Source organism: Taudactylus pleione, unplaced genomic scaffold, assembly GCF_031769625.1.
Source record: "Taudactylus pleione unplaced genomic scaffold, aTauple2 ptg000352l, whole genome shotgun sequence".
Classification (NCBI taxonomy): Eukaryota; Metazoa; Chordata; class Amphibia; order Anura; family Myobatrachidae; genus Taudactylus; species Taudactylus pleione.
Window position 1 is genome coordinate 5357671 of NW_028284753.1, and position 22026 is coordinate 5379696.

The 22026-nt window shown below is 48.4% G+C and overlaps 1 protein-coding gene across 6 annotated transcripts in view; it reads left to right on the forward strand.

Moving 5' to 3' along the window:
- Positions 1-22026, forward strand: part of LOC148508634 (uncharacterized) — a 282049-nt gene that overhangs the window by 97281 nt on the left and 162742 nt on the right. Inside the window, exon 1 of one of the 6 annotated variants that reach the window (XM_088444246.1) lies at positions 3003-3063. The exons of 2 other annotated variants lie outside the window; for them this stretch is intronic. In XM_088444246.1, the coding sequence (XP_088300372.1) occupies positions 3061-3063 (3 nt within the window). In that variant the 5' untranslated portion in view covers positions 3003-3060. Of the gene's footprint in view, positions 1-3002; positions 3064-4791; positions 5051-5076; positions 5167-22026 lie in introns of those variants that run through there. 3 more of the 6 variants (XM_088444245.1, XM_088444250.1, XM_088444249.1) reach the window with 3 other exon arrangements.

Here is a 22026-nt window from a genome sequence, read left to right on the forward strand (position 1 = left end):
AACTGCGCATGCGTACGGATCGTTATACGCATGCGCGAACCAGTCAGTGCGGCCGAAATTCATGTGCTCGCAAAATAGCGAATGCCTGCTAATTTGAGTGACAGAATGAGGCGTATGTGGGTGGTAACAGGGGAAGGTGCTTGAAAACGGGGAGTGTTGATCCGATCGCAGGTGTGCTTAAAGGTCAAAACGGGCGTTTTATGGGTGTGCATATTTAAAACAGCAGCGTCATTGACCACGTCACTCGGTTTTTTTTAAGCCAGAACTGCTCGCAAAATTGTGGTAGCAAAAACCAACCACAAGAATAGCGAGCAGTTCATACCCTGTTCGATGTACTCGATTAATCTAATAAATAGCGGACATGACGTAGGATGCGAGCGGCCAGGGGGCGTAGTTTCCCAAAAAACGACCGCAAGTTTTGTACGCTCGTTCAGACCTAGAGGCGTGAACAGACCGCAAACAGCGAACGGTTCATTTGAATAGCCACCCCTATTTTCAGGACGAGCGAGCGCTAATTGCGTCCTGCTCTGAATCAGACCCTTTGTCCCCTGTATTTTGTAGAACCAGGACTGGCTCCCAGAGGCCCTGATTTAGAGCCGGACGCTCTGACAGAGCGCTTGCTTTGAATCAGGGCCGGCCCTCTTACTATTTGGAGCGGCCTCCTGTCCGCTCGCATAGCTGTGGGTGACCACCCACAGCTATAGCGAAAAGCCAAAATGATGGTCAAGACCATCGCGACCATCGGGCTTGCGACAAGACCCTTGCGGTAGGGTCTCGCTGCCGCAAGCCCTGGAGTGCTTTTGGCTCTATCAGAGCCAAAAGCACTCCCACTAGTAATGTCAGTGGGGCCGGTCCCAGACGGTAGGCGTTCCCATAGGAACGCCTCCGTCTGGGCAGCCACGCCCCTGACATGCCCATCAAAGGGGGTGTGCTGTCAATCACCATCGACAGCATGCCCCCTTTGGTGAGAGACCCATAACGACGGCTTGGCCGTCGTTATTCGGGTCTCGCGCATGCGCACGACGGAGCCGCCTCCGTCGTGCGCATGCGCACTTCAGCAACATCGACCCGCTTGCGAGTGCTCAGCGCTCGTGAGCGGGTCTGAATCAGGGCCAGAGTCTGGGGCTGGTTAAGCTTTTGGGGTTGATCCAGAGTTGCCTACCCTCCCGATTTTCGCGGGAGTCTCCCGAATAAAGGTGGGAGCTCCCGCAACCCCGTAAAGTAAGTTGAATCCCCCGCATTCCCTCTGCCCTGTCTAAAAATCCGGACTGTGCATGCGCGAGTCCGGAGGTAAAGGGGGCGGGGCCCGAGCTTAAGACGCAGGGGCGCACTCACCGGGTGCAGGGAGGCAGGAGTGTGGCTGCTGTGAGGTCTCCTGGGCACGCCTTTCCCTGCTCACAGACTGCTGCTGGGAGAGACTGATGCTCCCAGCATTCCCTGGCCAGCCTGTGATGACAGAGGATGGAGGGGGGAGGAGCCGACGCCGGAGGACACTGAAAACAGAGGAGCTGCCTGAGACTGTGAGTGTTAGAGCTCACTGCAGCCCTTGCCACATGTATAACTCATGTCAGTGCCGTGGGGGAGGGAGGGAGATCTATTACTGTGTGTTTGTATGTGATGTATGTGTGTGTAGTAATGTGATGTACAGTATGTGTGGGTGTAGTAATGTGATGTATGTGTAGTAATGTGATGTATGTGTGTGTAGTAATGTGATGTATGTGTGTAGTAATGTGATATGTAGCAATGTGATGTGTGTGTAGTAATGTGATGTATGTGTAGTAATGTGATGTGTGTGTGTGTGTAGTAATGTGATGTATGTGTGTGTAGTAATGTGATGTATGTGTGTGTAGTAATGTGATGAATGTATAGTAATGTGAAGTGTAGTAATGTGATGTGATGTATGTGTGTGTAGTAATGTGATGAATGTGTAGTAATGTGAAGTGTAGTAATGTGATGTGATGTATGTGTGTGTAGTAATGTGATGTATGTGTAGTAATGTGATGTATGTGTGTGTACTAATGTGATGTATGTGTGTGTGTGTGTAGTATGTGATGTGTGTGTGTGTGTGGGGAGGTGAAATCTTCATATGATGTGTGTGAGAGACTGTGTGTGTGTGAATCTATTCATGGGATGTGCTGAGACTGTGTGTGACTGTGGGGCCCATTTATTAATGATCGCATTTTGCAATGCGATCAGGGCATGCAGTACCGCCCCTGATCGCATTGCAAAATGAGATCCTATCTGCCGGATGTATTATCCGGGACATGCAGGGAGACGGGCTCCGAAAAGAGCCCGACCCTGCGATGTCTCCGGAGGGCAGTCGGGGCTTCTGCGCATGCGCAGTCCCGCGGACTGCACATGAGCGGCGCCGATTGCCGGCGGAGGGATCTGGCAGATCCCTCCGCCGGCTGATATGCGGTAAGTGCCCATAGGAAACAGCGGCTAACGCTATCTTTAGATAGCGTTAGCTGCTGGGGCCAATATCGGGAATGCTTCGCATTCCTGATATTGATACATTTGGCAGCATCGCATCACCCATAGAAGCCTATTGGGGAGGCGGCTGCCGGCGGCAATGGAGGGATCGCAGCAGGTATCTCCGATACCTGCTGCGGTCCCTCCTTCATACATTCGGGGGATACTAAGTATTTGAGGTAAACCCCCGAAAACAGGTGTTTTCGGGGAATTTACCTCAAATGCACTTTGATAAATGGGCCCCTGTGTATGAATCTATTCATAGGATATGTGTGTGTGTGTGTGTGTGGTTAGACACGCCCTTTGGGTGGAGCAGACCACGCCCCCCACAACGGCGCGTAGCATTCTGCAGCCATCTACAATCTCCCTCACAGTCATTTTCAAAAGTAGGCAAGTATGGGTTGATCCCCACATTATTTTTTTCTATTATTTTTACATTTTTTTTAAACAGAATATATACATATAGCCCGCTCGTATCTCACTGATATGTGCAGGCTGCATGTCCGGGTGTGTTTGGCTGCGGTCAGATACAGGGAACTCTGGGAACACATACACCATTGAAAAACAGGATTCAGGAAAACACGATTCATGGTAAATTTGTGTGTTTCAAGTCAACTGTCAAAAGTCTCCCGTGTTTCAGCGATGCTGTGAGTGTTTCAACTTGGACCAAACAAGATTCTTAGTAAATTTACACCAGGGAGTCCTAACCAGTACTGGTAAATCCAAACAATTTATTACACAGGACTGGCAGTATTAACCATAGAGCAGGGGGGGTTATTCAACATGAGGCCCACAAGTTGCTGTGTAACTACACCTCCCAACATACCCTGCTGCAGTTTTACTATTAAGGTATGCTAGAACTGTGGCAGGGCATGCTGGGATGTGTAGTACCACAGTAGCTGGAGGGCCACATGTTGAATACCCCTGTCATACAGGCACTGAAGGTTGAAGGTATATTATTAACACAGTATCAACTGTGTGAGGCCGAAAAGCAAAACAGTCAGTACGTGCAGAAAGCAAAGTGGTAATTAGATGGGAGAGGCAGGAATGTTATGTGTATGCAAGGAATTCTGTAAGGATTATGTACACAAAGCATGTACTTGACGTAGAGGGTAACCAAACTCGCAGAAGGGTTTTTGAATGCAGTCCTCCAGACACAGTGCAAGTAAAATAGAGTGAAGTGTGACAATGACAACGTAAACAATATGGTAAAACAACAGCACAGCAAAACAATGGTGGAGACATAGGGGTAAATTTACTAATGTGAGAATTTTTAGAAGTGGAGATGTTGCCCATAGCAACCAATCAGATTCTAGTTATCTTCTAGAAGGTGCTAGTTCAGTGGTGTCAAACTCGGGCCCTTTAGATTTTGTGGGACTACATATCCCAGCATGCCCTGCCACAGTTTTAGCATGCCCTAATAGCAAAACTGTGGCACTGCATGCTGGCATGTGTAGTTCCACTGCAGCTGGAGTGCCTGAGTTTGACACCACTGTGTTAGTTAAATGTTGAAGTAGAATCTGATTGGTTGCTATGGCAACATCTCATCTTAGTAAATTTACCCCATAAAGTGGCAATTACAATCAAGTACCAGGAGTGAAAGCAGTACCATTGGAGAGATGTCAGAAGAAGAGAGGTGACTACTCGAGTGTAGCACACAATAAACAGCAGTGATAGAGGGAGTAATTGGTGAATAGGAGCATAAATAAGAAGGTGTAAAGGTTATTCATAACAATTGGAGAAATATGAAAATCAGACCCTCCAACATGACCCATTCCATTAGGTACAAAATGCTCTGCTCCTGGACTTCCCTCTTAATGTATGATTGCAGTCACCTGTGCTGAAACACCTGTCTCATCAATTACCTAGTTCAACACAGGTGGCTGCAATCATACATTAGGAGGGAAGTCCAGGAGCAGAGTGTTTTGTACCTAATGGAACGGGTCATGTTGGAGGGTAGGGAAAATGAGCACATGTAAGAGGGTGTGTGAGGTAAGTTTTAAATGGAGTTGAGTATAAAAAAACAGCGAGGTTAAGAGGTATAAATTATAATCATACTTGCCTATTTTTGAAAAAGCATTTCAGGGAGATTGTGAAAACAACACCCCAACCCACCAACATGACCCATTCCACCAGGTACAAAATGTTCTGCTCCTGGACTTCCCACTTAATTTATGATTGCAGTCACTTGTGTTGAACTAGTTAATTGATGAGAAGGGTGTTTCAACACAGGTGGCTGCAATCATAACTTAAGGTGCCCACACACATACCGACTTGCTCCCAATCAGCCAATGTACACGATTTCCCCTGAACTCTCCCTGAACTCTCCCCAGGCAGTCCCGGTCACGATTTAGAGTTAAAAATGTCCAATCTGACTTAAGATCTATCGTGCAGCCAGTGCATTGTATCCCAGATTGGCTAATCTGCCCTACAGCACGGCAGATCTGAAGATGCAATGTACGACGAGCGGGGACGCGCATCGGCATCGTGATCAAGTGTAGAAACTCACGATTTGGCCATTGTTTACATGATCTGTCGTCACGATTCGTCGAAATCGGCCAAATTGGATGAAAAGTCGGTATGTGTGTGGGCACCTTCAGATGGGAAGTCTAGAAGCAGAGCATTTTGTACCTGGTGGAACGGGTCATGTTGAAGGGTCTGCAATACCTATGAGCGCGGCGTTAAAGTGAGCATGTACGGCTATATCTGAGAGGTGTCTCATAATACTGACTTACATCCAAATGTAAACATGCCCAAAAGCAGTTAGTAAGATCTATTTGTTGATGAAAACACACTGATACTTTTCAGAAAATGCATGTAGCCATAGGGACCATTGTACCATATAATCAATGCAGAGAAATTATACTAATTATCCTATTTGAATGTATATATCTCTGGGGGGTTTTTAAATATAAAAGCTGCATACACACACAACGATTTTGTTACCAATGATTTTATGAACGATTTTATGAATGATTTTCAGTCAGATTATCTGTCAGATTTTTTAAAGTGTAATGAACGATTTTTTGGAACTACAAACGATTTTTGCATATTCCCTTAATGAAAATCATTTAGTTGACAAGTATGACTAAACTACAAACGTGAATGCGCATGAACGATAATCGTTCATCGTTTGACTCAGAAAGTGAACAATTTTTAAAACTATTATCGTTAAACGATAATCGTTCAAAAAAATCGTTGTGTGTGTATGCTGTTTAAGGCTTCATAATGGGAGTAAAGGCCACCATACAACAGAGATTGATTGCAGCAATCGTGCAATTTGCAATCGATTGTGTATAAAAATCTTTCCCTTTTTCAATCGATTGCAGAATTTCCACAATCGATTGAAAAAGGGAAAGATTTTTATACACAATCGATTGCAAATTGCACGATTGCTGCAATCAATCTCTGATGTATGGGGGCCTTATGGTGCAATCAGAGAGATTGCTGCTATTTCAGGTAGTCTCCCTGACAATAAGGGGGGGGGGGGGGGTTGGCAAGTATGAATAATGAAGAAACAGCTGGAAAAACTAGGAGCTGCAAGCAATTCAGCAGGGAGTGTCCAAGCAGTGATCAAAGCTGGTGCATGAATAAGCTGATTGCAGGAACACACAGACAAGTGTTCAAGTATTGGATGTTGTTTTGCTTTAGATGTTTTCCAGGTAAAATGTTTACCTCCTGTTTTACGCCTGTGCAACTCTTTCTATGTTTATTACTTTGATTACACATGTACAAAACCTGAATGAACCATACCACTGGCTACAACAGCTTAATAAGGTCTAGCAGCCTTTATAGATTAAAAAGGATTACAAAGTCATGTGGCCAAGTACCTGGAGTGAAGCCCCCAAATCACCAACTACAAAGAGCGTACCATTTGTAACCAAAGTTATACAGTAGTTTAGAGAAGTGAGCGTACAGTACCATTTGATTATATATCATACAGCACTCTGACTCAACAGATAACTGTTGCAAGACCGTATGGAATATAAACAGTGACAGGGACACAGGGCCTGATTCAGAGCCGGACGCTATTTGCGCTCGCTCGTTCAGAAAAAGGAGCAGGCTATTTAAATTGAGCGCTCGCTCTTTGCGGTCTGTTGACGCCTCTATGTCTGAGCAAGCGAGCGAACGAAACATGCACTCGCTATTTTGTAAAGACGCCCACTGGCCCCTCGCATCCTACGTCATCTCCGCTATTTATTAGATTAATCGAGTACATCAAAAGGCGTCTGAACTGCTCGCAGTGCTTGTGGTTGGATTTTCCTACCGCAATCATGCGAACAGTTCAGGCTAAGAGACAACCAAGTGACGTGGCCGATGACGCTGCTTTGTTAATTATGCACACCCTTAAAACGCCCGTTTTGACAGTTTGGCACGCCTGCGTTCGGATCACCACTCCCCGTTTTCAAGCACCTTCCCCTGTTACCACCCACAAACGCCTCATCCTGTCACTCAAATTAGCAGGCACTCGCTATTTTGCGAGCGCTCGATTTCCGACCGCACTGACTGGTTGGGGCATGCGCATTATGACCCATACGCATGCGCAGATGTGCGAACATCGCTCGGAGCGAACGAGCGGCCGCTTACGAGCGGCACTGAATCAGGCCCTCAGTCCCATGATAAAATCTTTAGCTGGGTCGATGGTGGCCCACAGCGCATACGCACGACGGAGCCGACTCAGTCATGCGCATGCGCGAGACCCGGTTAGCGACGGGCACTCCGTCTCTCCGGGTCTCTCACCAAAGGGGGCGAGCTGTCGATGTTGAGTGACAGCTCGCCCCCTTTTTTGGGCAGGCCGAGGGGGTGGCTGCCCAAACGGAGGCGTTCCCATGAGAACGCCTGCCGTTTGGGGGCAGCCCCACTGACATCACGAGTAATGTCAGTGGAGAGATTCCGGCTCTGTTAGAGCCGAAATCTCTCTGGGGCTTGCGGCCACGAGAAACTACCACAAGGGTCTCGTCGCAAGCCCGATGGTCATGATGGTCTTGACCATCGCGACCATCATCATGGCCGCTTGCAATAGCTGTGGGTGGTCACCCACAGCTATACGAGCGGCCAAGAGGCCAATCCAAAAAAAAAAAATGCCCGGCCCTGATTCAGAGCAAGCTCTCTGTCAGAGCGAGCAGCTCTGAATCAGGCCCTCTGTGCATTATTTATCTGAGCTGTGTTGTCCAAAGCAGCACGGGATAATCTGCATAACATCGGCTGGCTAAGGTGACCCATGGGATCACGCAGCCGGCCGCTGTAGTTGAGAGGAAGAGGCCTAGAAATCTCGGTCAGCCGAGAGAAGGCAAAATCGACACTGAAGGAGGCAACCAATGGTAAGTGCCCTCTCCTCTCAGTAACATTTGGGACACATAGCGCTGCCATAGGTGGCTATGGCAGAGTTAAGCGACCCAGGTGCAGTGTGATATTGTATTCTGCTCTTAGCGCTGGCAGACTGCAGGCAATGAAAATCCCTTTAGTACATACTGCGAAGCGGTATGTACAGGGATTTTCTCTGCCTTTACCGTTTTTACCACTTTTCTTCCCTTAGTACATAGGGCCTGATTCAGACCCGCTCGCAATCGGGTCGAAGGCCGGGTAGTGTGCACACGCGGTGTGCGATCCCCGGAGCGAGTGAGAAATCACTTGCTCCGGTGCTCGTTTCCAAAAGGGGCGGCTGTCGATGTTGATCTATTAGAGCCAGAAGCTCACTGGGGCTTGCGGCAGACGAGACCCTATCACAAGGGTCTCGTCGCAAGCCCTGATGGTTGTGACCATCGCGACCATCACCTGGCCGCTTGCTAAAGCTGTGGGTAGTCACAGGAGGCCGGTCTCCAAAAATAAAAACGCCCTTCAGACCAGCGAGCTACCACCGGCAGCGAGCGGCTCTGAATCAGAGCCATAGACCAATATCTTCTGTGATGTGGACCCTATCTTTACGATCACAAATTAAGTACAAGTTTCAGCAACATTTCACCATTTATCAAGCTCCAAAAAAGCTTTATTTTTCAGAGCTTGGCCATGTTAGCATATGGGCTACATCCCCCACCAGTATTTACCACTTGCACATGTAAAGACTACTGGCTGTACATAGGGCCTGATTCAGACCCGCTCGCGAGCGGGTCGATGTTTGGCCACTGCGCACGCCGGAGCCGGCTTCGACATGCGCATGCGCGAGACCCGGCTAGCGACGGGTGCTCCGTCGCTCTGGGTCTCGCACCAAAAGGGGGTGGCTGACGATTTTGATCGACTGCTCGCACCGTTTTGGAGGCGGGCACGGGGGGTGGCTGGCCAAACGGAGGCGCTCCCGACGGAACGATTGCCGCTTGGTGAGCGTCCGGCTCTATTAATAGCCAGAAGCTCACTAGGGCTTGTGGGAACGAGACATTACCGCAAGGGTCTCGTCGCAAGCCCCGATGGTCGTGATGGTCGAGACCATCGCGACCATCACCTGGCCGCTCGCAATAGCTGTGGGTGTTGAGTGACAGCTCGCCCCCTTTGCTGGGCGAGCCGTGGGGGTGGCTGCCCAAACAGAGGCGTTCCCATGTGAACACCTGCCGTTTGGGGGCGGCCCCACTGACATCACAAGTGATGTCAGTGGAGAGATTCCGGCTCTGTTAGAGCCAAAATCTCTCTGGGGCTTGCAGCCACGAGACCCTACCACAAGGGTCTCATCGCAAGCCCGATTGTCTTGACCATCGCGACCATCACCTGGCCGCTCGCAATAGCTGTGGGTGGTCTCCCACCGCTATGCGAGCTGCCCGGAGGCTGCACAAAGAAAAAACGCCCTAATTCAGAGCGAGCGCTCTTTCAGAGCGTCCGGCTCTGAATCAGGCCCATAATCAGTTATTCTTCAGTTCCGAACATGGAAGTAAAGTGATTGCTTAATTGATCACTTTACAGGTTCTCAAACTCAGGGCCTGATTCAGACCCGGTCGCAAGCACTGTGCGCTCGCAACCGGGTCGATTGTGGGCCAGTGCGCATGCGCACAACGGAGCTGGCTCCGTGGTGCACATGCGCGAGACCCGGATAGCGACGGGCACTTCGTCACTCCGAGTCTCACAACAGAGGGGGCGTGCTGTCGATGTTGAGTGACAGCACGCCCCCTTTGGTGGGCGGGCCGAGGGAGTGGCTGCCTAAACGGAGGCGTTCCCATGTGAACGCCTCCGTTTGAGGGCGGCCCCACTGACATCACGAGTAATGTCAGTGGGAGAGATTTCGGCTCTGTTAAAGCCGAAATCTCTCTGGGGCTTGCGGCAACGAGACCCTACCACAAGGGTCTTGTCGCAAGCCCGATGGTTGCGATGGTCTTGACCATCGCGACCATCTTCCTGACCGCTCGCTATAGCTGTGGGTGGTCACCCACAGCTATGCGATCGGCCAGGAGGCCGTTCTAAAAAAAAAAACAGACCGGCCCTGATTTAGAGCAAGCGCTCTGTCAGAGCGACCGGCTCGGAATCAGGCCCTCAGTTCTCAAGACGCCAAACAGTGCATGTTTTCCAGGCCTCCTCACAGATTCACAAGTGAAATAATTAGCTCTACCTGTGGCTCTTTTGAAATGTGTCAGTGAGTAATGAATACACCAGCTGAGTGACCTGGAAAATGTGACCTGTGTGGTGTCCTGAGGGCTGAGGCCCTGATTCAGAGCCGGATGCTCTGACAGAGTGCTCGCTCTGAATCAGGGCCGGGCTATTTTTTTTTTTTTAGAACGGCCTCCCGGCCGCATAGCTGTGGGTGACCACCCACAGCTATAGAGAGCAGCCAGGAAGATGGTCGCAATGGTCAAGACCATCGCGACCATCTGGCTTGCGCCGAGACCCTTGTGGTAGGGTCTCATTGCCGCAAGCCCCAGAGAGCTTTCGGCTCTAACAGAGCTGAAATCTCTCCCACTGACATCACTCGTGATGTCATTGGGGCCGCCCTCAAACGGAGACGTTCACATGGGAACGCCTCCATTTGGGCAGCCACTCCCCCTGCCCGCCCACCAAAGGGGGCGTGCTGACGCTCAACATCGACAGCACGTCCCCTTTGGTACGAGACCCGGAGCGACGGATTGCCCGTCGCTATCCGGGTCTCGCGCATGCGCACGACGGAGCCGGCTCCGTCGTGCGCATGCACACTTGCCCACCATTGACCCAGTTGCGAGCGCACAGCACTTGCGACCGGGTCAGAATCAGGCCCTGAGTTTGAGAACCACTGCTTTACTTTTTAGTAGAGATGTGCACAGATGCCCAAGTTTTAGTTCTAAATCTTCATCGGGTTTTGGCAAAACCACCCTCAATTGTTTTGGTTCTGGATTTGTTTTTAAAAAATTATAAAAACATCTAAAGTCATGTAATTTGGACCTGTTTTACAGTACAGTATTATTAACATCAATAACATTTATTTCCAGGTATGTCCGGTCAATTTTGATCACTTCACAGCTCACCATATTGTTTTCACCAATATTGGCCAAAGGCTGCAGCGACCTGGCTGGCTAAAGTAAGCGACAGAGCAGCGGCACAAATACATGGCAGTTTAAAAGAATATACACTATGGGCGGTATTCAATTAGTTTCGCACCCGCGGAAAAGTTTTGCCTGTCCAACTTTTCGCTGATATCGCGTGCTTTGGATGCAGAAACTTATCGTGCGCGTCCCCGCTATTCGCCATATTAAATTTACGAACCACACAAAAACTTGAAGCAGCTAATTCAGATCAGGCGGAAAGTGCTGTCAGAATTGGGGAAATCAACCTGAACCCCCCAAAAAGATGCACTAACATTGGGGAACAATGTGGATGTGTCCGAATAGCCCTAATAAAACAGTTTGGGGTACTTAAATTGTTTCAATAGCTTCTTATTAGCGTCTTTGCACAAATGGTAAAGAATGGCATTAAGCAGTATTTTTGTGTGAAAATAAGTAGTCCTGTCAAATTTGGGTACTTGAAAATGGATACTAGCATATTTTTATGTCTCTAAAGTGAACTTTAAAAAAAAAATGTGAAAACCACCCTCATACATGCACCTGCAATCCCAAAAACACTTGGCCCTCCTTACAGCACCCCAAGAAGTCTATTTAGCTAGTTTTTATGCTTGCCTCCCCACTTTGTACTGTTTTGCTCCCAAAATGAAAGTACTTTTTTGGGGTGTTCTTATGTTTTTTCCATGGATTTTTTGATGCAGCTGTCCTTTGGGGGCTGTCCCAAGGGTTTTGAGTGGTTTTCCCACGTTTGCTCCCCAAATTAAAAATGTTGCACTTCTTTTCTCCTGCTATTCAGAGGCGAGTCTTTTTCGTCTATTGCATTGCATTGACTTTCCGCGTAGACGAAAACCGTCTGGAATTGAATTTGGAGATAATAAGTTCTGACAACGTGAAAAGCCCTGATCCGCAATACTTTTTTGCGGGAAAACGGCTTTTCGCTTCTAATTGAATATGGCCCTATGTAGACAAAAGTGATTTAGACACCCCATGTTTCAGCTAGTTTGGCATGGGTCGACTGCATACTGCCTACTTTTGAAAAACAGTTTCAGGAAGGTTGCAGATGGCAGGAGAATGCGTGGCGCGCCGTTAGGGGCGGGGTGGGGTCCACTCCACCCAAAGGGTGTGTCTAGCTCAACCGATGGGCGTATATATTCCTATTAGCTGAGACCCACATGACTATAGGACACTACATACATGACTGAGGACACGACTATAGCACATTATAGGCATTGCTTTGCTATAGTACAGCACAGACTTGACTATATGACAATGACAGTCACAATACATTTTTCTTTAATTTTCCACTATGGTGTAAAACACACCCACTTCCCACTGAACACGCCCTCACCAATCCAGCTAGCAGTTGTCCCCCGACTACCCACCCATATACTGGCAGCCAAGGCAGCCAATGAGAGCAGGGCCAGCTGTCACATAACCCACCCTGCTTTCATGGATCCCGCGGACTGCGGAGCAGGCATCACCAACCTGCTGGAAGTGTGGCCATTCCAACTGAGTGGCTTCACCCACCTGCTGGAAGTGCGGTCATCCCAACCAAGCAGAGTCATCCACCGTGGGTGGAGGAAGAGAGGGGTTTGACTGGTGCTGCAGACCTTGCTGAGAGTCCCCGGCTGCCTGCCCCCATTCTCCAGCTGCCGCTGTTGTGTGATTGGAGGAGGAGACGCTTGGCAGAACTGATGGGGAGGAGCTGTCCAGGCTGCATCTGCCTGTAGGGTGAGATCAACAGATGCAAACTTGGGGGTTGATGGGAGATGTAGTCCCGTGGCCACCTCCTGTCATCTAGACACTGTCCCCTTCACCTTGCGCATGCGCAGTCTGCATTCCCGACAGGGCAATTGGGAATACAAGGGTTTTATTCAATTTTCCAGGGTAGCAGGAGACTCTATATTAAATCGCGAGTCTCCCGCAGGAATCTGGAGGGTAGGCATCTATGGTCCACTAGTTGTGATGCATGGTCACATTAACTCTAAGGGGAAAATTTATTAAGATGGGAGTTCTATTAAGAAGTGATGTTGCCCATAGCAACCATTCAGATTCCAGGTATTATCTTCTAGAAGGTGATAGATAAATGAGAAGTAGAATCTGATTGGTTGCTATGGGCAACATCACTTATTAATAGAACTCCCATCTTAGTAAATTTACCCCTAAGTATAGAGATGTTCTCGATAACTCTGTGCTCCCTACATTGTGGCAGTTGTATGGAAGCAACAAATGTTTTTATCAGGATGACGATGCCACCTGTCATGTTTCCAGGGAAACACTAGACTGGTATACAGAAAATTCGGTAACCTGAATGGACTGGCCAGCTCGGAGTTCTGATCTTAACCCCACTGAGAACATCTGGGTGGAATTTGAGTGACGGGTACATTCTAGGCCAACCCGACCATTTTCAATGCCACAGTTGGTCACTTTACTTAAGACAGAAATGCAAAACATGCTGCCCTGCTGTTATCCAGGAACTTGTGGATAGTTTGCCAAGAAGGGTGTCTGCAGCAATCACTGCACGTGGACGACCTACAAAGCACTGACGTCTACAAAATCTTGTTGATCGATTTGTGCAATCACTTTATCTACATAGTGTAGAACAGCAGTGGCTGCCAGGATGGCAGTGTAATAAATTATACAACCCCATATAATGTTTTCATTAATCAAGAACTATAGTAATAGTCAAAAATTAAAAGCCTAGTAGAAAATATAATATGTTACCAGAATTTTTCTCTAAAGCCATTAGTTTAGATGCTGCTTGCCGGAGCTAAATAGTTAAAAAAAAAAAAAAATGCTTGTGGTCCACCCCAAAATCATTATTCAGCCCTGGACCTCTCATCATGGGCTGGTATTGGAAAATAGGGGGTAAAATGGCATGGGTTTTCCCCTATTTTCCAATAACCAGCACCAGGCTGAACCAGCAGGGGCATAATGCCATAGCAAGGAGACATTGGACCTTATTCAGAGACGGCCGTATGGTCTACGACCACACGGCCGTCTCGATGTTTTGCCAGTGCGCATGCGCACGAGGGAGCCGGCTCCCTCGTGCGCATGCGTGAGACCCGCTACGACCGACAACGCCGGTCGTAGCGGGTCTCTTTCCAAAGGGGGTGAGCTGTCGATGTTGATTGACAGCTCGCCCCGTTTGGAAGGCGGGCCGGGGGGGTGGCAGCCCAAACGGAGGCGTTCCCATGGGAATGCCTGCCGTTTGGGGGAGGCCCCACTGACATCACTAGTGATGTCAGTGGAGAGCTTCCGGCTCTGACAGAGCCAGATGCTCTCCGGGGCTTACGACAAGTGAGATCCTACCCTAGGGTCTCGTCTTCAGCCCCGATGGTCGCGATGGTCTCTGACCATCGCGACCATCACCCGAGCGGTCGTTAGAGCTGTGGGTGTTAACCCACAGCCTAACGACTGCAACAGAGGCGGGCGGTCAGGATGCAAGTGGCCGCCCAGTTTCTGAGCGACCGCTTGCATCCTCCGACCACCTCTGAATGAGGCCCATAGTGTGGGGTCCCCATTCAATGACATTAACCATTCTCAAACTGGTCAGCACAGAGCTGGAATTGCTCGGAAAGATGGGACCCCATTGATATGAATAGGGAAGCGATGATTGGCTGAGAGCATGGGAGCGCCTCTCTCAACCTATCAGAGTTTTCCCATTCATCTCAATGGGAGTGATCAGTCATTTTGGTTTAGGCACTGTACAGAGTGCAATGCATCTCTGTGGGGATTGGTAATCGTATTATTTTACCAAGACCTTTGAATGTCTACATGGACTAAAGAGAAGGCCACACAAGGATTTGTTAAGAATGGCATTTGTGTTTGTTTTATAAAATAAAGGATTACACCTTTGGTGCTTTGGTGTCCCAGTATTCTGGCTATTTTAATATTTTCCTTACAGGTGGACTACTGATGCGAGCTGGGCATACTGGGATATATTTTTCTATTGTTCCAAGGCTGGCTTGCTGGAACCTGTAGTCTGCCTGTAAAGAACAATATTATTAACTATTATTTTTCTATTACCCACATACTCAAAGCAAGGAGAGGGGGGATTGTATGGAAGAGCCGTTTGTTCATTGGAAGGGGGGAACCCATTTTATTTCTGGAATCCCACTTTCCAGGGAATTCCACCCTGGGCTAACTAGTTTGAGGCTGGTTGACAGTTTGGAAGGGGAACCCCACGCGAGGTCCGGCATTTCCAGGATTATGTTTTGCCTCGATTTGAGACCCATATTTGGCTGTGGGAACCGAGGCATGACTTAAAACACCCAGGGTTAAATTTACTAAGAATCGAGTCTGGGAGAGTTTGCTTTTTTATCAGCTCGCTTAGCTTCACTGAAACTCTGATGATTTGAAGCTCCGGAGACTCACAAATTTACAAAGAAGTGAGTTTAGCTGAGAGTGAGATGGCAGATGGTGAAGTAGAACGAGATTTCTCCCCCCGAGTAGCAGGTTTTACAAGAGATTTCTCCCCCGAGTAGCAGGTTTAGCGGCCACTCATTGGCTGGGACCCATGTGGACTTAGCCAATGAGCGACTCCTCCACATGGGTCCCAGCCAATGAGCGGCCGCTAATGGAAGCCGCCGCTGATTGGCTTGCGCCTGACACTATTGATACCTCATTCTCCCTGAGCTGTCATTAGCGTCACTGTATCTACATGCTGTAGCATGTAGATATAGTGTGTCATGGGCCCTATTTGGATTACTGCGGAGAACATTGTGGTACAAAAGGTGAGTATTGGATCTTTTTTTTACAGGCACTTCCATTGGATACTTTTACGTTGAGAAGGGGATGTGAACAATTGCCAACACATTTCTTTACAGGTGAACTACACGGACCAGCAGGCCCTTAATGCCCTGCATGCTGGTACTTGTGGTTCTCCAAGTACCAGCATGCTGAGGAGGCTTGCTGAGACCTGTAGTTTCACTGTAAAGACAATGTGAATTATTCAAATTTTTACACACTACACATACACTACCCACCGCCCAGGGGTGGGAGGGATAGCCACGGGCTATCAGCCTAGGACAGGGGTGCCCTGGAGATGGGGACCCCTTTATTGGGGGGGTCCTCAACTCTCCAGGCCTGGGCTGACTAGTGGTCAGGGCTGATGCTGCACCTGGAGGGGCCCGGTGAATGGGCACCCCTGGCCGTGGCATCAGTCCCCCGCTAGAAAGGGTCTGGAGCTGGTTTTAAATATAGGGGTAACCTCACGCCAATTTCTTTTATCCCTATATTTAAAACCAGCTCTGTCCCTGCTGCCCTTTGCTCGTTCTTAAATTACAGTGGAACCCTACACATTTTTTCCCTTGTCATTTTAAGAACCAGGACTGGCTGGCAAGTCCGGGGCTTGTTAAGCTTTAGGAGGGGAGCCCTATGTAATTTTTTTTACTTGTAACCTTTTTTTCACAATTTGCAGGCCGAAACATACATGGATCACAGTGATCTGTGTATGTTTCTGACAAATTCACAGATCATAGGCAGGTAAAATTAGTTCACAAGTTTTTACAGGAGAGTTTTCCCATCTATTGAGAGTTTAGAAACTCTGCTTGGTAAATTCCAGAATCCTATCTTCACCAGTGAAAAGGTTCTCGAGTTTTGCTGATGGTGACTTGAAGAGAGTTTGCTAATACTCCAGTATTTTCCCGTAGTAAACGAGATTTCTCTCCCGAGTTTGGGATTAGTAAATTTGAGAGTGGGAAAAAATGCCCAAACTCTCCAGAGTTTGCAAACTCTCAGCTTAGTAAATTTACCCCCCAGTGTGTTCTGTTTTCAGCAAAACCAAGCTGATCAACTTTACTTTTAAGTCTTCACTGGGACATGCTCTTTTCGGTGCCATGCCCTGGCAACAGTAGTGTCACTAGGGGGGTATAAGCCACACCACGTGATATTATCCAAAGGGTTGACCCCAAAATAGCAGAGCTGAGCTACTATTTTGGTGTCACCCTTGGGTGGTGTCACTGAGCAGAGCAGCAGCAGTAATGGATGATATGATCATACATGCATCCTCCACTGTGCTGGGAGAGGCTGGGGGCTGCCCAGCAGCTCCCAAAGACCTAGGCAAGTCTGCAGCATTATAAAAATGGGGGCATTACTCGCAGTCATGCCCCCAAAATGTCACACATCGGCTGCATGGCCTAGCTGTCACAAGGTCACACCCCCTTTTGCATACACAATATGAGTTCCTAGGTACTGTACTGGGGACCTCATTCAGAGCCGCTCAGAATTAGGGCGGCCGCTTCCCTGTAAAGAGCCGGCCTCCTGGCTGTTCGCTAAGCTGTGGGTGACCACCCACAGCTTTAGAGAGCGGCCAGATTGATGGACCATCGAGGCTTGCGATGAGACCCATGTGGTAGGGTCTTATCTACCGCAAGCCCCAGTGAGCTTCCGGCTCTAATAGAGCCAGAAGCTCACCACTGACATCAAGAGTGATGTCAGTGGGGCCGCCCCCAAACGGCAGGCGTTCCTTTGGGAACACCTCCGTTTGGCCAGCCACCCCCCCACCCCGCCTACAAAACGGTGCGAGCTGTCGATCACCATCGACAGCCGCCCCTTTTGTAGTGAGCCCCGGAGCGAGAGAATTTCTCTCTCGCCCTGGGGCTTGCGCACGCACAGTCTGGCCGCTGCGAGTGCGCAGGGCCTCAACATCGACTCCACTTGCCAGCGCTCAGCGCTTGCGAGCGTGTCTGAATGAGGCCCTGGGTGTCACCACCCATAGAGACACCACTGCCTGGCAAGACTCTTTTTATAAATTGCCCATATGAAAAATGTGTTATTGCTACTATAAGCATTGATAATAAATTGAGCTTATTCATCCAAAAATGCATATAATGCTATATTGGCCACTAGGGGTGGAATCAATATCAGTGATACGTGTTACCAAAACAGCAGTTTTATCGTTCCCTGTCCATGGTTTGGCATTGAAATGTTATTGGCCTAATAGTGGTTTCATTGTTCAATGCTTTTAATGTCAACATTTTTGTGGTAATATGAAAAAAGTAAATTGTTAGATTTTACTTTCATCACAAAATTGAATTCCATTCTTTTGGTTATTTACTAACATAGCTGCAAATCTGTAACAAACCATACCAATCAGGGACTTTACCTGGACTAGTGGTAACAATTAAAGCTTACATCCCATACTTGCCAACTTTTAAAATCTCCTCCTCTCCCTGGGCCCCATCCCCTTTAGGGGATGGGGCCAGACTCTCACGTCATTAGGCCCCGCCCCCACCAAGCAAAATGCCTCACATTGCAGGTCTGTATGGAGGTGTGGAACTAAATGGGGGATTTGCTAAATTTTAGCCCCGCCTCTTCCCTACAGACCGTCGATTCCCAGTATTATCTCCCCATCCGGCCTACTTCACTAGGAAGTGGGTGGGATGTGGGAGATCCGGCCACTCTTCCGGGGGAGCGGGGGGCTACCTGTAATATTGGGAGTCTCCCGTACCTTGTGGGAGAGTAGGCATGTATGATACATCCTAGTGTTTACAATGGGTCATTGGACGTTTAACTAAAGTTGTTATAGTGTTTATTAAGCTTATAACTGCTAAATAAATTATAATGACTTCTAGTAAAAAATGCATATTACGCATATTTGGAATGCTTCTAAACTACAGCATGTTCTGAAATCCCAAGTTTATTTTTAATGACATCAGGAGGAATAACAAAGTATGTTATATAATTATCCAATTATAGGAAGGATAACACTAGACTAATTGCTTTACCGATCTGCTAGCAGATCTTGATTTTAAGGATTTTGTACCTAACAACAGGGCCAGAATGAAAGTTAAGGTGGCTGCCCCTCCCCCTTCCTCCCCTGCTTGTCTTCTAATCCTGAATAGGAGTAGAGCGGCATCTTCAATTCTTGGGAGTGTCACTATAGGCACAACACCAGATCTCCTGTCCATTACTAACATTTTGGAGCTACAGCTGATAGTTTTACTGGTAAAATGATGGTGGCTTTTGCCCCTCCATGTCAATGCCTGGTGCTCAGTATGGGGGTACCACATTATGTTACCCATATTAGCTGAGTGACCACGGTTAGAACACTGGGGGTGGGATGAATCAAGCATCATATTTTAAATAAGATACAGTACATCCTGCCACTTACCACATGCATAGCAGTGTTTATTAATGCCATATGCATGTCGTTTTGCGAATAAAACTACAAAGGACAGCTCTTCTGATAAGAGCTGTCCTTTGCACTGTGGGATCTTCTGGGTCTATGACCAGGGAGTCCATCTGCATGCGTGAGCTGCGGGGGACACTGGGAGGGATTTTTTATTTTAGTCCTTATCAGGGAATAATGCATAAAGAAGCCCATAGGCTCCTATTAGACAACGTAAATATTTATTAATGTGGGTCAGCACTACTTAGGCATATGTTATACCCCAAGCTGCTAATCACATATGAGGTGCCCCCAACCTCAGATACATATGGTCATTTAAATGCCGGTTGTGAATGCGCTAAAGGGTATTGTTAGATTATATGTCTGTAATGGAGCTTCTTGACAATATCTATAGTCAATAGTCTATGGGCCTGATTCAGACCCACTCGCATGCGGCTGTCCACTCGCAAGTGGGTCGATGTTGTGCACTGCGCATGCGGACGACGGCGGGAGCTCCGTCGTGCGCATGCGCCAGACGCGACGAGTGAAGGACTTTCCTTCGCTCGTTGTGTCTGATCAAAGGGGGCGTGCTGTCGATGTTGATTGACAGCACGCCCCCTTTGGTGGGTGTGCCGGGGGCGTGCCTCCCTGACGGGGGCGTTCCCAAGGGAACGCCTACCGTCAGAAGCCGGCCCACTGACATCACTAGTGATGTCAGTGGGAGTGATTTTGGCTCTGATAGAGCCAAAATCACTCCGGGCCTTGCGGTTGAAAAACTCAACCGCAGGCTCCGGCTCGCAGTGGCGATGGTCGCGATGGTTAAGACCATCGCGGCCATCAAACTGCACGCTCGTATAGGCTGTGGGTGGTGACCCACAGCTATACGAGCGTCCAGGAGGACGCTCCATAATTATGGAGGGCGGCCCTCATTCAGAGCGTGCGCTCTGCTCAGAGCGTACGGCTCTGAATGAGGGCCTATGTCTTTGTGTAAACCTCCTTATACATGGGACAATGTTTCAATGCTGTAGGGTGGGTGTTCTTAAACAAATATTCCTCATATGTATTGACTTTATATATGGTGCCTGCATCAGTATTGCGCATGCACGAGTCACCGGGAATATGGCTGCCGGCTCAGCAGAGCAGCACTCTGGAGACTATGGACAGGTAAGTATAGCAATATATGTGTGCAGGGTGTGCTGTCCAGGGGCCCATGTGCACTGAACAGCCTGCACCCAGAGCCCTAGCTAGACATTTCAGTGCCCTGTGAGAGAAAGAGCATCGGTGCCCCCCTCCCCCCCCCAAAAAAATGGGACATCATTTTTACACTTACTTTTCCAGTATCTGATATGCTAGGTTTGCTGTGTGCATGGAATGACTGCTCCAGCCAGAGGGCACAGACTTATGGACTGACTGATGTCACATAACACATATATAGTCTTTGTAGTCTCAGCACATTTGCATACACACACCCATGTAGTCCCAGCACACACCATGCAGTCTTAGCAGGCAGACATCACACACCATGCACTCTCAGCAGGCAGACATGCATACACCATGCACTCTCAGCACACATGCACTCTCAGCACACATACACCGTGCACTCTCAGCAGACAGACATACACACATCATGCACTCTCAGCACACATACACACACCATGCACTTTCAGCAGACAGACACACCATGCACTCTCAGCAGACAGACATACACACACCATGCACTTTCAGCAGACAGACACACCATGCACTATCAGCAGACTGACATGGACAAACCATGCACTCTCAGCAGACATGCACACACTATGCACTCTCAGCAGACATGCACACAACATGCAGTCTCAGTAAACAAGCAAAGACGCATAGGTAGGCTCAGCACACATACAAACACACACATGTAGCCTCAGTAGATGCATATAGAAATGACAGAATGTATCAGAAGGGGGAAACAGCAGCACTGCTGGGGAGTTACTGTAGTCCGTACTTACCATCAGCGCTGCTGAGTCTCTGCGTGCAGGTGAAGAGAGAGGTGGCCAGACGGGAGCCCATTGAAAAGAGACCTACTTTTGTATGTATCCATGCTTCTGGTCCCTGCTCCCGACTACACCAGCCACCCAACATCCTTTGCATCAGTCAAAGAACGTTCCACGGGGGCTGCTGGGAAACGTAGTCCCTGCCACCTTTGTGACACTGGTAACAGGTGGAAAGGAATACATTTCCCAGCAGCCCCTGCGGAAGGTCCTTTAAATAACCAGCACCGTAGGCGACATAGCAAGGCCCCGCCCTCTCGTGTTGTCGGACCTATCACTGTGGCCGGGTGTGTGCACTTCAGATCGTAATTGCCATGGGTGGCCAGCTCCGCCCTCAGGGCTGGTGTGCTCTGTGCAGCAGCACCGCCGCACCACCCTAGTTACGGCCCTGCCTGCACCCATTATTGATACGCCTCTGCTTCATACACTATTGCCATAGTCTTATCAAACAGCCTTTCTTGGCAAGTGACTCTGTTTCTTTGCATCCTTTTTGACTGAAAATGCATCTTAGTCACAATGCAAAGCGACAAAACCACTGACCAAGACTGCACTGATTAATTTTGTATGCGTTACGTGTACAATATATCTGTGTGCGAATAAGTCTCAATCTGTATAAAAAGTGCACTGATGCAGCAGTTGTGGTTTTTTTTGTGACTTCCTCTAAAAGTTTGCTCATATTTAAAACTAATACCTGTGTGGTTAAAAGTCACAGCCCGGAGTCTCTGGTACAGATTGACTGGTGTTTTGCTGCATCTGAAGTATAAATAAGACGCAAATTTAAGGAAAAGGTCTCATGCTGCATGCCTTTTTTGAGGCTAGTTGTATGAGGACACATCGTTAGGTGTCCTACGGGTAAATTTACTAAAGTGAGAGCTTTTAGAAGTGAGCTTTAGAAGAGATGTTGTCCATAGCAACCAATAAGATTCTAGCTATTATCTTCTAGAAGGTGCTAGTTAAATGTTAAGTACAA